The sequence below is a fragment of the Pelodiscus sinensis genome, chromosome 5 (genome assembly GCF_052426305.1).
Source record: "Pelodiscus sinensis isolate ZL-2025 chromosome 5, ASM5242630v1, whole genome shotgun sequence".
In the NCBI taxonomy this organism is placed as follows: Eukaryota; Metazoa; Chordata; order Testudines; family Trionychidae; genus Pelodiscus; species Pelodiscus sinensis.
In genome coordinates, this window is record NC_143056.1 from 6,040,824 (window position 1) to 6,054,296 (window position 13,473).

The window sequence follows — 13,473 nt, forward strand, 5'->3', positions numbered from 1 at the left end:
TCAAATGCCAGTTTTGTATTCTACAGCCTAAACGCCAGCGTCCCTCTAGCGAACCAGACAACGGCCTCTCTGCCCTCCCGCTGACACATGGCGGAACTCATTCCGTGCAGGCAGCCGGCTGGCCGAGAGCGGACGCCGAGAGCGCGGGGCGGGTGCATTTCACAAGCCAAATCTTCGCTCCACTTCATCGGCGACCATTTTTGCAATGGCGAGGGAGGAGGTAGCAGCAGGAGAGGGGGCATTTCGGACATGAAGAACTCTGCTTCCAATGTCACCGGTGCCTCCATCAAAGACGAAGTCATCTACCAAATTGCCATCCCGGTCCAAGGCCTGGGCTCTCACTCCGGCTGGACCCCTGTAAAAACAAAGGAAGTAAAATGGCGTCTCCTCTTTGCTCACGTTGCAGCTCTCAGCTGAGAGAGCAGGTCACACTGTGGCCCGATAGGGATACGCATCAAAACAAGCTGCAAAACTTCTCACATGCCCCCAAATTAACAAGTGTCTAAATCTGAGGCCCCCTTTGAGCTTAAGGTGCAGGCTCCTGGACCCCTCTGATTGGCCTGGGTCAGACCTTACAGAGTGCAAAGACCCTACCAGTTTTTCAACCACACTCTGTTCACACCCCCTGCAAGTGCTCTGGGGAAACAAGACTGAGGTTCAACCAGGTTCTCGAAGGAAAGCAGGAAACGTCGGAGCTACTGGCTAGGCAGAAGGCCGAGTCACACAGCCAGCGGGGCATGGTGGGGGTGAAAACTCAGGCAGAGGATTTTCTGTTTTGTTTGGTTTTCCTCCTTGTAAGACAACACACGGTCTGGAAAAAAGGAAAACTCCGCCACACATACAACTTTTGGACAGAGCACAATGGCAGCTGTCTATTCCACCTGCACTTGATTCCTTTCCTTCTTGAGGTTTGCATCCTTCAAGTATTGAGACATTTATGTCCCCTTCAGCCAAGTTGGGCATATTTAGCTACTTGAATTTTCCTCCCAAACCAGTCTCTGCCACCTCCTAACTGTTTCTGTTGCTCCTCTCTGGACTCCTCCCACCTTGTCCATCTTTCTCACAATGAAGAACAAAGAACTGAACAGGATTTTGTAGATAGGATCAAAGTGCTCACACGGAATGACTATTATCCCCTCCTGTGAAACAAAGCTTGAGTATGGACGTGATAGCAATTTTCAGGTATCTACAAGGGTGTCATGAGGAGGAGGGAGAAAACTTGTTTATCTTGGCCTCTGGGGATAGAACAAGAAGCAAGGGGCTTAAACTGCAGCAAGGGAGGTTTAGGTTGGACATTAGGAAAAAGTTCCTGCCTGTCAGGGTGGTCAAACACTGGAATAAATTTCCCAGGGAGGTTGTGGAATCCCCATCTCTGGAGATATTTACGAGTAGGTTAGATAAATGTCTATCAGGGATGGTCTAGACGGTATTTGGTCCTGCCGTGAGGACAGGGGACTGGACTCGATGACCTCGCGAGGTCCCTTCCAGTCCTAATATTCTATGATACTATGCAGGCCAACCACGCTGGCCTTTTGCACTTCTGTATCGCATCGCAAACACTTGTCTCTAGCCTCTGTCAACTCTAGTTCTCTTCCAACTTTACTACCACCCTGATTTCTCCCCCTCATTCCGGCTCAATTTTTAATTTGCTCCCTCCCCAGGGTCTATTAGCAAGTTTCCAAGTTAAATCTCAGTCGGAAAGGGAAGGAACTAACATCAGAGGAATTAATCTGTCCAATGAGATTTAACAAACAGCTGGATACCACCCGGTGTTTTTACCTGAGTACATCGCTGATGGTAACTTCTGGGATGAACTTTTGAAGTTGCTTCACCTGAGCACTAAGGAAACAGGCTCTGTACATTTCACTCACTCCATAGGAGATGTTTCTGAGCACCAGGTTCCACAAACCGCTACAGAGGGAGACAGAACAGTCCGGGTGGCTAGCAGAACGGCATCCGGCATTCTAAGTGCAGACGTGCCCCTCTGGTAACGTGCAACAGCAAATCCCCCTGTCTACACACAGCATCAAATGGGAGCATGCAGAGAGCTTTCCATCCTCATCACCCAACACCCTCCTCGTGCAGGCGAGAATTACCACGGGGCTCCCTCTGCGTCTGAGGGCGTCACCCACCCCTCCTGCATAGGGCTCTTTCCCTGCACTAGTCAGTCATTTGTAGAGGTCTGTGACGGGCGGTACAGACCCCACTCCACAGTCCAAGGAGCGGTGAAACGGTACTGGGCCAAGAAGACCCCGCCCCTCAGCAGCTGCCAGGTGTGCTCCCAGTGGAAGACGGGTATAACTGGGAGCTCTGGCGATCCAGCCAGGGGAAAGTGGCGGAGAGGCTGCAAGAAGACAGGCAGGCAGGAACTACTGAGGCAGAGAAGCCTACAGAAGGACCGGGACTGAATACGGCTCACCCGGGATCCCCCTTCCCCCGACTAAACAAAGGGGCAACTGGACTGTGAGGGTGAGCTGGGAAGCGTCTCTTCCCCCAGCTGATGCCCTGAACAACCAAGACAGCAAGGCTGGGGCCACGTCCCATACTGAAGTGAAACAGGGAAGGTAGGAAGTGCCTCGGGGAGGCTGATCCGGAGTGGCCACCAGACAGGACTGTGCTGCCCCTCGCCTCTCTCCCTAGGGTCCTGAGCTGGGACCTAGTGGAGACAAAGGGCCTGAATTCCCCTATCCCTCCCTCTGCCCCTGGCACTGGAGAGTTCCTGGAGAACTCTGTGAGGAAAATGAACTGAGCTCTGTGAGGGAAATGACCGGAGCCTCCAGGCTAGGAGAAACTGGCCGCAGCCTGACCACCAGGGCAGCTGGTCCCTGAGCACAGTGAAAACACAATGAGGGGCTGCTTGGGTGTGTGAATGGAAAACGAGTGCCTTTTATCACTCAACATTGGCCCCCTCCACACAATCAGAAACACTCTCCTCCAGAGGAGGCAAACGAGATGCAGGCCACTCAGGGTGGGAGTGTGACAAGAGTGGAGGGCTTCTGTCAGAGAAGCGGTGAACCCCTTCGTTCAGCAAAAAACCCCAAACAACGAGCCCACACTGAAATGAAGATATTACCTGTACGCAACCGCATCTAGAAAATCCCGGGCACTGAAGTCATACAGCTTATAACCCTCTCGCTTAAAGGCCAGTACAGCATTCGGACCAAGCCAAACGCTGCCGTCCATCCGCGGTGTGAAATGAACCCCCAGAAAAGGAAAACGAGGATCAGGAACCTGCAGAGAAAACGAAGCCTGTCACCCCATTCAAAACAGATTAGCGAGACCACAACATGAATGGTTTGATCCAATAATACTCTCGGGAATGCGAAAGTCAGTCACTTCCCAGGAGAGTGATAGAATGCAGGGAAAACATTGATGATTTACTGTGGACTTAGAAGTTAGTCAGAAGATAAACACTTTTTTCTCTTCCATTATTATTATAGCCTTTCAAGATGATCCTCACAGGGGGCAAGTTATCAACATAATGTCTGGTTTTCAGTATTGCTGGTAAAAATCAAGGAAATATATTTTGTACCTGGGCATCTCTCCTGAAAGTTGGCTGCCGTTAATTCTAATTTAAACAATTCAATGCTACAATGGCTGTCATTATGTTCTTATGTCATATTTTTAAAAGACAACCCAAAGCTGTGAAGTTGTATCAGTACCCGGTTCACACTGTGAGACGCACAGAATAATACCTACTGGATAAATGTTTCCTTTAACCATATAGCATTTTTCAGGCTTTAACACCAAGTAGTCTCCACGGAAGGGCACAATGCGAGGCTCACGACTGCACCCGCTGATTTCGGACAGGCGGTCCGAGTAAAGTCCAGCACAGGTCACAATATGTTGACAGCGGATTTCCTCGCCCTGCCAAAAAACAAACCCCACAAATTCAACACATGAAGAAGGTGGGGATAAAAATAAACCCATAAGCCACAAAAACCAAGCCAGGAACAAAAAGAAGAGCAATCATGCCTTTGAAAAGTCAGATACTTTGCGTGCTAGACATGGGTAACATTTTGGTAGCTTATTTTTATTTAACTCTTTAAAATATTCTTCCCTCTTTCCCCACCCTGATGGAGAAGGCCTTTTCAACTGGCTTTCTAAAACTGTAATACAGCAAGTAGCTTAAAGAAAGCGGGAAGAATCCTTATACGAAAAATAACGAATGCGTCAAATGATGGATTGCCTTCCTCAATTGCAATGCATGGAACATAGAGGCCTGCCCTGTAAAATACACAGAGACCCATCACATGGAGATTAGAGATTTAGATCTTCCAGGACCAGAACGTCTTCCCTTGGAATTTCTCCAGTTCACTCAGCTATCAGGACTACTGGTGCCATTCCGGCCTGTAGAGTGTATAGGGGTGGGTGTTTATAACCAACCATCATAGCTTTGACTAAATAAGGCCTTTTTTTTTTTTAAAGGGATCTCTCTACTCTCAAAAAATCACTTTCACTCCATGAGCTGGGAGAAGCTACAATTCTAAAGGCAGTGTCAATTCATAGTTTGCATTTTCAAGCGCTCTATGTAAAACTGTACATTCAACACTGTATAGAGTGTTGCACAACCTTTTTCCCGGCACGACCCCTGGGGGGGGGGAGCATGGCCCCTTTAAATGCCGCTCCGCTCGCCTGCCACACTGGGAAAAAAATGGCGGACAGCCTAGCGCTGTGACCCCCCCACAAGACAGCCGCGACCCCCACAGGTTATGCATTGCTTGTAAAGAGGAAAAGAAATTTGGTATTACTCTGTTTTCAGGTGCTGGATTGCTTATTCTTATTTACATTAAAATGCTAACTATCACTTTTAAAGCTATTGGTGGAGGAAACATTTTTGGGGAGAGGGAGGGTTTCTGTAACTTTAAAAAACAAACAAAAATACCTTTCAACTCATGAAAATGGAAGGGGTACAACTAGAAGCAACATGAATGTAGCTGCAATAATAATTACAACCCATGCTCCCTTTTTAATTGTACTATATAGCGTTCTAGTTACAAAAAATATTTCCTTGTAATTTTTAATTGATTATAGCGGAGGCAGGAGCTGAAAGGCAAACCTGAAAAAAATTTCTGTACAACCATACCTCATAATAAGACTGCACTAAAATACCATCAGAGGGGTAGCCGAGTTTGTAACTAGAAAAACTTAAAAAACAACGAATTGTCTAGCAGTAGCTTAAAGACTAACAAAACATGTAGATGGTACCAGAAATGTAGCCGTGTTAGTCTGGGGTAGCTGAAGCAAAATGCAGGACAATGTATTGTCCTGCATTTTGCTGTAGATGGTACCATGAGCTTTAGTGGGCACAACTCACTTCTTCAGATGACTGGAGTATTAAAAGTCCAGGTCCAAGAATAAATAAGAGAAGGGGGGGGGGAAGAGAGGAGGAATAAAAGAAGAAAAAAGAGATTGTTCAAATAGTTACAAGAGGCTGATAAGAACAATTAGCACCTTCACTGTTTGTTTGGTTAAGTCATTAGGATGTGGAAGGTAGTGTTTTTAAGTTTTTCTAAAATAACATGTCAGACAAAAATCTATAATGAGATAATTGAAGATTAGCACTACAAATTTTCTCCGCAGGGCATTTACATATAAACATTAAGTCTAAAATAGGTTATCAGCCAGAATTAACAACTCATGATTATGATTATTGAGAAACACACTGGTAAGGCACCAACTGGAAACTAAGTGTGATGCATTGAACTTAAATATAAGACGTTTAAAAATATCAGAGAACTAATCAGGAAAAAAACACCCAGAAAAGTGAGGAATCTGACAAAGAGGGAAACCCAGTCACCTTCCAAATAAAATAATTCAAGAGCAGTTTCAACAAAGACAAGTGGGGTGTTTGGAAGGCACAAACAAACAAGACAAAAGGCCGAAAATTATCAGAGACCAGTCAACTGAATGAAACATTCAAGCATGATGTATTCTTTTTATCGCTGACAAACAACAGTAACATCTTAACCTTATCCTAGCCACCTGTGTACCATGTCATTTTGCTTTCACAAACAGATAATGCATTTTCTAGCACAGCATGTCCAATGTTTTAGTGGTTTCTGAATTACTTGATTAATTTTTGACAGCATGGCGGTAACTCTGCTGAAGAAAAGAAGCAGATTTTTTTCTATTAATCAATTAAACAGGAGGCTTGGTTCTTACCTTAGAGTTTCTAACAACAACTGGATATTTCATGCCTGCAATAGAATTAGATGAAAAGGGGTTAACAGAATTCATGCAAGAAAGAAAACTGATGGTACAGTCAACTTTCCAGGACTGGAGTCCAAGTGAAGAGCTTCATGCTCCGGAGCAAGCATTGTTTGGATGGGGTTCAGAAATAAAAACCTAAGGTTTCTGGTTTCTTGGTGTACTGTATTACCCCTTTTCACATTTTCCGGTCTATATCTGAAGTAGACCCAGTTTGCTCTCCAAGATAGAGGCAAAAAACACTGTTATAAGCATGTGCACCTAATATTCAGCTGCCTCAGCTTTATCCTAAGAGAAAAACTTTTTTCACCTAAAAGAGAGTCCTAACTATATCCACTTGGAAATTGTAACTTTTCTTTTGAAAGGTGATCTGCCCTGGAAAAGAGAGGGCTTGTTCAATCTGATGAAATATCCATCTGACATCATTTTGTCTTGGGGCTAAATACGTCCTTAATAAAAGAGAGCTTAAAAAATACGGGAAGAAAAAGGAGCTAACGTACTTTTAGTTACGGTAAATGCCTTGGGGCAAAATTTGTTATGAGAATAGACTGGAACCTTACAAGAAGAGGAGGGAGTGCTCACCGTCTTCACTTTCTGGAGGACTTTCCTTAGCCATCTCCATGCCTGATGCTTCAAAATCAGTCAAGACGGTCCCTCCCATTTCCTGGAAATCTTCAGCATAGGACAGGGCCACTTGTCTATAATTCACAATGCCAGTGTATGGAGAATCAATGGCCATCAGCCCCTGAAATGGTATCGAATGAGTTACAGAAAAACGAACAGTGGGGTGTGTAACTAAAGACGCGTGTCTCTAAACGGCTCTCAGTCATAAACCAGGTTATTTAACTTGTGCTTCCAGCGTTATATAATCCTGCACCACAGACTGTGCAATATAACGTGTATGTAGCCCCATTGGGCATTTTCCCTACAACACTGTTTAGTGCTTCCCGTGACTAACAGCCAATTACATCACCTCCGCCATGAGTTACGCCCTGAGCTGACTGTCGAAACCATTAGAAATCCCCCAAATTAGACTCTCCTAACCCAGAGAATAACTAGCCCTTGATCTGTCATGAGCCCAGACAAAGCAGGCGAAATTACTTGCACATTGTTATCTTTGCATTGCAGGGACTGAGTTTCCTGTGTAACTGATTTCTTCCAGCGCACTGCTAAGGAACACATCTATGCCTTAGCGCTCCATCTGTAAAACAGGGATAACAATACCTCCCCACCTCACAGCGATGTTAGGAGAAATACATCAAACACTGTGAGATTATCAGAAACTGCAGATAGATAAACAGAGTAAGATCCACAACCACAGTGCAGTTTTAAGTTTCCTTTTGATTAATTTAAAAACAACAAATAGTTTAGTAGCATCTTAAAAACTAACAAAATATGTAGATGGTATCATGAACTTTTGTGGGCACAGCCCACTTCTTCAGATGATTTCTTTGTTCATCTGAAGAAGTGGGCTACACCCACGAAAGCTCATGATACCATCTCCATGTTTTGTTAGTCTTTAAAGTGCTACCAGACTATTTGTTGTTTTTTAAGTTTTTCCTGTTACAGACTACCGTATTTTCCGGCGTATAAGACAACATTTTATACTAAAAACCATCCCACAAAAATCGGGGGTCGTCTTATACGCTGGGTATAAACATACTGTAGCTTCGGCTACATACAGAACATCCCTGTGCTGATACTGTATGTACCGCGCTGAGCCAATCACGGCAAGCGGCGTCATCTATTAATGCATACAAAGCCTGCTCGGATTGGCTGAGTCAGAGAGGCGGGCTATTACAACCTTTGCTACATATTACAAGTATGTAGCCGATGCTACAGTACTGTATTAGGGCACATCCAGCGGGCTGGTGTTATTAAATGGTGTTGCCTCGGAAGGGGGGGTAGTCTTATACAGCGAGTATAGGCCAAAACCTATGTTTTAACTGGAAAATTAGGGGGTCATCTTATACGCCCAGTCGCCTTATACGCTGGAAAATACGGTAACTCAGTGACCCCTCTGAAGCTTTTGATTAATGTTGTTCATATATTTAATATCCTGTGCAATGTGCTCTTTATAAATAACCACTAGTGGTCCACAGACCACACTTTGAGAACCACTGGTCTAGTGGGACAGAGGCTGGAGAATGGGGAGATGAATTTATGTCAATGATAGGCTGCATGGAAACAGATCACTCAAATTCAGACCATGGAAACAATTTTCTGAACTGGGATCTAGCCCCTTCCACCTTGTTTCTTGCTTTCGATGACATTTAATCTGCAGAAGGAGGGAGGCATCTGGAGGAGGTTCTGATTTCTTTACCCAAGAAAGAAGGAAAGTATTATGAAAGGCACGACAAGAACCGGGATCCCAAGGACCGGTGTAGAAGGCTAGGGGAGAAGGTCAGGGCCCCTTCTCAACTCCAGTCAAATCCATCGGGTTTTATATCTCATCACCGCAGGATCTGAGCATCTTAGTATAAAATCAATGGCCATAGTAAAGTCCTTGTTCTCTTCCCTTTTGGGGGTAAAAACTCTGCGTAGGGAATGGTTTTTTTATGGGAGGACAGGACTTTGTTGGGTGCAAGAAGAAATGGGCTAAAACTGCAGCAAGGGAGATTTAGGTTGGACATTAGGAAAAACTCTCCAACTGTCCGGGTGATTAAACACTGGAATAAATTGCCTAGGGAGGTTGTGGAATCTCCATCTCTGGAGATATTTACGAGCAGGTTGGACAGACATCTATCAGGGATGATCTAGACGGTGCTTGGTCCTGCCATGAGGGCAGGGGACTGAACTCGATGACCTCTCGATGTCCCTTCCAGTTCTCGTGATCCATGATTCTGTGATTCTAAGAAGGAGCCAGTGGTGGAAATTTCAAAGAGGAGGGTTAAGAAAATATGTCCTAAAAATACACCTAGTATCATTTTTTTCAAGTACGCAGGGTTGGTTCTGCACTATGAATGTATTTATTTTTGCTGGTAATTTTGATACCACTGGGATTTCAGGCTTTCCATTAAACACATCACCCTCCTGAGACAGCCACAATGGGCAGCCTCATCTAGGGTTTATGTTACCAAGACCAGTTGGGTAAATTAACGCTTTTCATTCCATTTAAGGACAGGGCAACTTACTCTGCAAAAAGGCTCCTTTTCTTTTATTTCTCTTGTGCTGATCAGTTTCAGATCCCTGACGCTGTTCTGCAGCCCTCTCTCATACAGCGCTTTGAGTCTTGGGATTTCCTCTTGTTCAACAGCTACAATTAGCTTCAGAAAGGACGACAGAGTTCACGAGATATCAGCGTGGTAGTAAACTCATTTGCAAGGCAAGGAGATGCAAAGGAAAAGCTACTTTTTGGTGCATTCATGAACACTAGATCTTACTAAACACATTCCAACACCCAGGCTTTCCTGCCCTTCTACCAGTCGGGGTGTGAAAAAACACCCCCGTGGCCGACATAAGTTTCATTGACAAAATTGTCAGTGTGGACAGTGCTTTGTCAAAGGGAGAGGATCTCTTGCCGACATAGCTATTGCCCTGCATTGAAGATAGTTTAATTATGCTGGTTGGAGAGCTCTCTCGCAACGGCATAGAGTGACTACACCTCGCTGTGCTGCTGTAAGGTCTGTGCAGTAACCACAGCCTCAGAGAGCACCACCACGCTTCAAGGAAGCCTGAAAAAGAGGCGTTTAGCCCAAATGTACGTGTACCTCCATGGAAGACATTTACAACTACAGGCTGAAGCTCTGAAATCCGGCACTCTCGGGTCTGGCAACATGAGTGGTCCAGCAAGACCACGGATATTCCTGGATCAGAAAGCCCAGCTGGCAGCAGGGGCAACCAGGGTCAGGAGCATACCTTGGCCAGCAGCAGCAGGTCTGGCAGTCGGGAGCCTCTGTCGGGCTGGTGGCTGGGAGTGTGGCCCGAGTCAGTGTGGTGCGGAACAGCTGGCAGGGCGGGGAATGCAACTGGTGCCGGCAGCAGCGGGGCTGGTGCGGCAGGGAGCAGAGGTCAGGTCCGAGAGCAGATCCCAGTGGCTGGGACTAGAGCTCCAGAGGGCCAGCAGTGGTGGGAGCCTTGACCTCCCCTGACCCGGCAAATTCCCTGGGTCAAGATCGCTCGGTCCGAAGGGTGTCGGACCAGGGAGGTCCAACCTGTAGTGCCAAAGATTGGAGTGTGAAGGAGGCAGGGAGGTGGGACTCTTGTAAAAATAACATTTAACTTCACCTGACGGGAGAGTCTGAGCTGTATATGGAGAAGGAAGAAACTGACACAGAGGGAGGTGTCTTAACCATGGAGTCTAAACTACAGGGCAGTGTCTAGACTGGCCAGTTTTTACAGAAAATCAGCTGCTTTTGCGGAAAAACTTGCCAGCTGTCTACACTGGCCGCTTGAATTTCCGCAAAAGCACTGACTTCCTACTGTAAGAAATCAGTGCGGCTTGCGGAAATACTATGCTGCTCCCGTTCGGGCAAAAGTAAAAGAGCCAGTGTAGACAGCTGAGATTTGTTTTGCGCAAAAAAGCCCCGATTGCGAAAATGGCGATTGGGGCTTTTTTGCGGAAAAGCGCGTCTAGATTGGCCACGGATGCTTTTCCGCAAAAAGTGCTTTGGCGGAAAAGCGTCCGTGCCAATCTAGACGCTCTGTTCCGAAAATGCTTTTAACGGAAACTTTTTCCGTTAAAAGCATTTCCGGAAAATCATGCCAGTCTAGACGTAGCCCAGCTGTTGTCACCTCATCTCCGCAGATTATTACCTTGCAGTTTTTGGGCCCAGAGGAGGAATTAACTTGAGTTCCTGCCAAAAAAGAGGCGGAAGTCTCGCTCCCCCTGCAAGCGTTCACCATGTCTGCACACCGATGTTCACATGAAAGCACTGCCTTGGCACAATGACCACAGCCGTGGTTATGGTAACGTTACCCTGCCCACCGCCCTACTTTCCAAAGCCAGAGGGAGAAGTTGCATCCACTGCTGTACCTTGCCACACTGTTTGTAGGGGATTCCCTTTTGGTCGCAGTACTCATAGCAGAGGGCGGCACCCTGCACACACAACCTCGCTTTCAGAGATCCGGGTGTGTAGTAAATCCCGCTGTGAATCACACCGCTGTTATGTCCGCTCTGGTGGCAAGCTGAAGATGGAGAAGAAGTTACGTTACTAAAATACATGCTCCCCATATCTTCCATTCACACGCTGCCTTAATTCTTTCAGCCACCGGAAGAAGGATCAATGTAAGGCGACGCCCTAATTAGACTCTGCAACAATAATTTATCTTAAAGTAATAACATTCCACTCCAGGAGATTCTTCCCTTCCTCCAGGATGGCCAAGAAAATACCGACAACTAGACAACTACCATCAGAGTGTATGAAGCATGGAATCGACAGGAAAGTGTACTAAAGATTTGCTCCAAGGATCCATATGACAAGGTGGACTAGATCTGGAGGCCCCCTGCTGGAGACTTCATGTCTCTGCCTCAGCCAGCTCCGGAAAAGAACAATAGAGAGGTCCTCCAAGCTGCTCAGAGCGACCGTGGGAGACAGAGTCAATGAGAGGGGCTGCAGGAACAGCCAATCAGAGTCCAATGGGCTCATATAAAAGGAGCTGAAAGGGCTGGATAGATGAGTCTGCTCTGAGGATCCAGAGGGGTAAGAGGTGGTCCTGGGTGGCTGCAGGAGCCAAGGCAGATAGTTGCTGGCAGGGACTGGGGAAGTAAGGAAATACCGTCTGACTGGCTGCCAGGACTCAATCAAGATGGGCTATGGGGTAATGGCACAGCAACACGTAGTTACTTAAAGGGATGTGTCAGGTAGCTGCTATTTAGAGGGTTCCTGGGCTGGGACCCAGAGTAGAGAGTGGGCCCAGGTCCTAAGGTTGCCAACTGTCTAATTGCAGAAAACCGAACACCCTTGCCCATCCCAGAGCAGGAACCTTTGCCCACAAGCCAGCCAACTAGGGTACTGAGTTAGGCCCTGTGGGTTAAACTGAGGGCTGGAGCCCAGGGAGGCCACAGAGACATTGCCAACGGAGGGGCACCACGAGACGCCCCGTGGAACTGTGAAGGGACTGAGCCTAGGGAGGGCTACAGGACAGCACGGAAGGCTCTGAGATACGCCTGGTTGGACAGCGTACTCCAGAAGAGGTTTGTTTTGTTCACATGTGGACTGTGGGCATAGGCGCCAACTTCCCCTCTAGTCAGGGGGTGTTTGACCTCTTCACTCCACTCCAGGTCCCATCCCCACTTCTCCCCGTCCCCCAAGCCATACCTTGCTCTGCCTCCTCCCACCCTTGTTCCACGCTTGCTCTGCCCCCATTCCACCCAGACCCTGCCCTGCCTGCTCCCGGAACTTCCTGGACATCGTGAATCAGCTGTTTCAGGGGGCTCTAGAAACGCTGGGAGGGCAGGAGAGGAGTTGGTCAGAGGGGCTTCTGGAGGGCAAGAGGGGCAGGAAAGTGGGGACTTAGGATGCTATTGGGTGCTCAGCCTCCACTAATTTTTCCCTAGGGGTGCTCGGTGTGAGTGACTCGGCTAGAGGGCTAAATCACCAAAGACCTGCCCGAGAAGCGCAGGTGGGCGCCATGAGCCGAGACACATGCACACACTCGACCAGGGGGCACTCGCGAGAGGCAGGTGCCACCCTGTCAGAAGCCACAATCATGCACACCTCGGTCCAGGCTTTCCGAATGTTGACAGCCACTGGCTGTGCTCCGTTGCCAGGGTGATTCTGAGTGTCTCGGCCTACTGGCTGCCCTGCGGGTCTCAGCCAAAGGCTTTCAAGCATTGGAGAGCCAGGCCTGACTGTTACGTTTTCTCTCTTGGGAAGTGAAACAGGGGTGAAAGAGGCAGGTTCTCAACATACTTTAATTGACCCAATTTTAATTTCTTATTCAAAAAAGGTTACACACTCTCCCCCTTAAAATGATGGAGCCTGTATCTTACTCCCATTCACTCATCCATCCAACTGAGAGCTTCCTGTTTGAAGACGCATGGCAAGGCAAGGGCAGGAAATACTTGAATATATTAATGGCCTATGTCGCCGGGGTGAGCCCCCTGCGGCCCATGGAGGATCTATGTTTGGCCCATCAGACATTTTGTTTACTGTGGCCCACTTGCAGGATTGCCAGGTTTCTGCCTCTGGAGTTGTTTTCTACCAGTTTTAAGTGACAGGCATGTAAAACAAGAGCACGTGAAGCGAGGTGCGTGCTGACTGAGTGTGAGAGCCGTGTGCTTTCCCTCCGTCCAATCACAGCACTGCTATGTTTCCATTA

At 47.2% G+C, this 13,473-nt stretch overlaps 1 protein-coding gene across 2 annotated transcripts in view; it reads right to left on the bottom strand.

Annotated features, from left to right (window-relative positions):
* Positions 1-13,473, bottom strand: part of L2HGDH (L-2-hydroxyglutarate dehydrogenase) — a 24,989-nt gene continuing 11,516 nt past the window's right edge. Inside the window, exons 1-9 of one of the 2 annotated variants that reach the window (XM_075926161.2) lie at positions 11,186-11,323; positions 10,069-10,364; positions 9,345-9,476; positions 6,793-6,955; positions 6,166-6,200; positions 3,700-3,867; positions 3,074-3,231; positions 1,780-1,911; positions 1-355 (exon numbers count right to left, since the gene is read on the bottom strand). In XM_075926161.2, coding sequence (XP_075782276.2) covers positions 160-355; positions 1,780-1,911; positions 3,074-3,231; positions 3,700-3,867; positions 6,166-6,200; positions 6,793-6,949 — 846 coding nt within the window. In that variant the 5' untranslated portion in view covers positions 6,950-6,955; positions 9,345-9,476; positions 10,069-10,364; positions 11,186-11,323 and the 3' untranslated portion in view covers positions 1-159. Of the gene's footprint in view, positions 356-1,779; positions 1,912-3,073; positions 3,232-3,699; positions 3,868-6,165; positions 6,201-6,792; positions 6,956-9,344; positions 9,477-10,068; positions 10,365-11,185; positions 11,338-13,473 lie in introns of those variants that run through there. The other variant, XM_075926160.2, reaches the window with a different exon arrangement.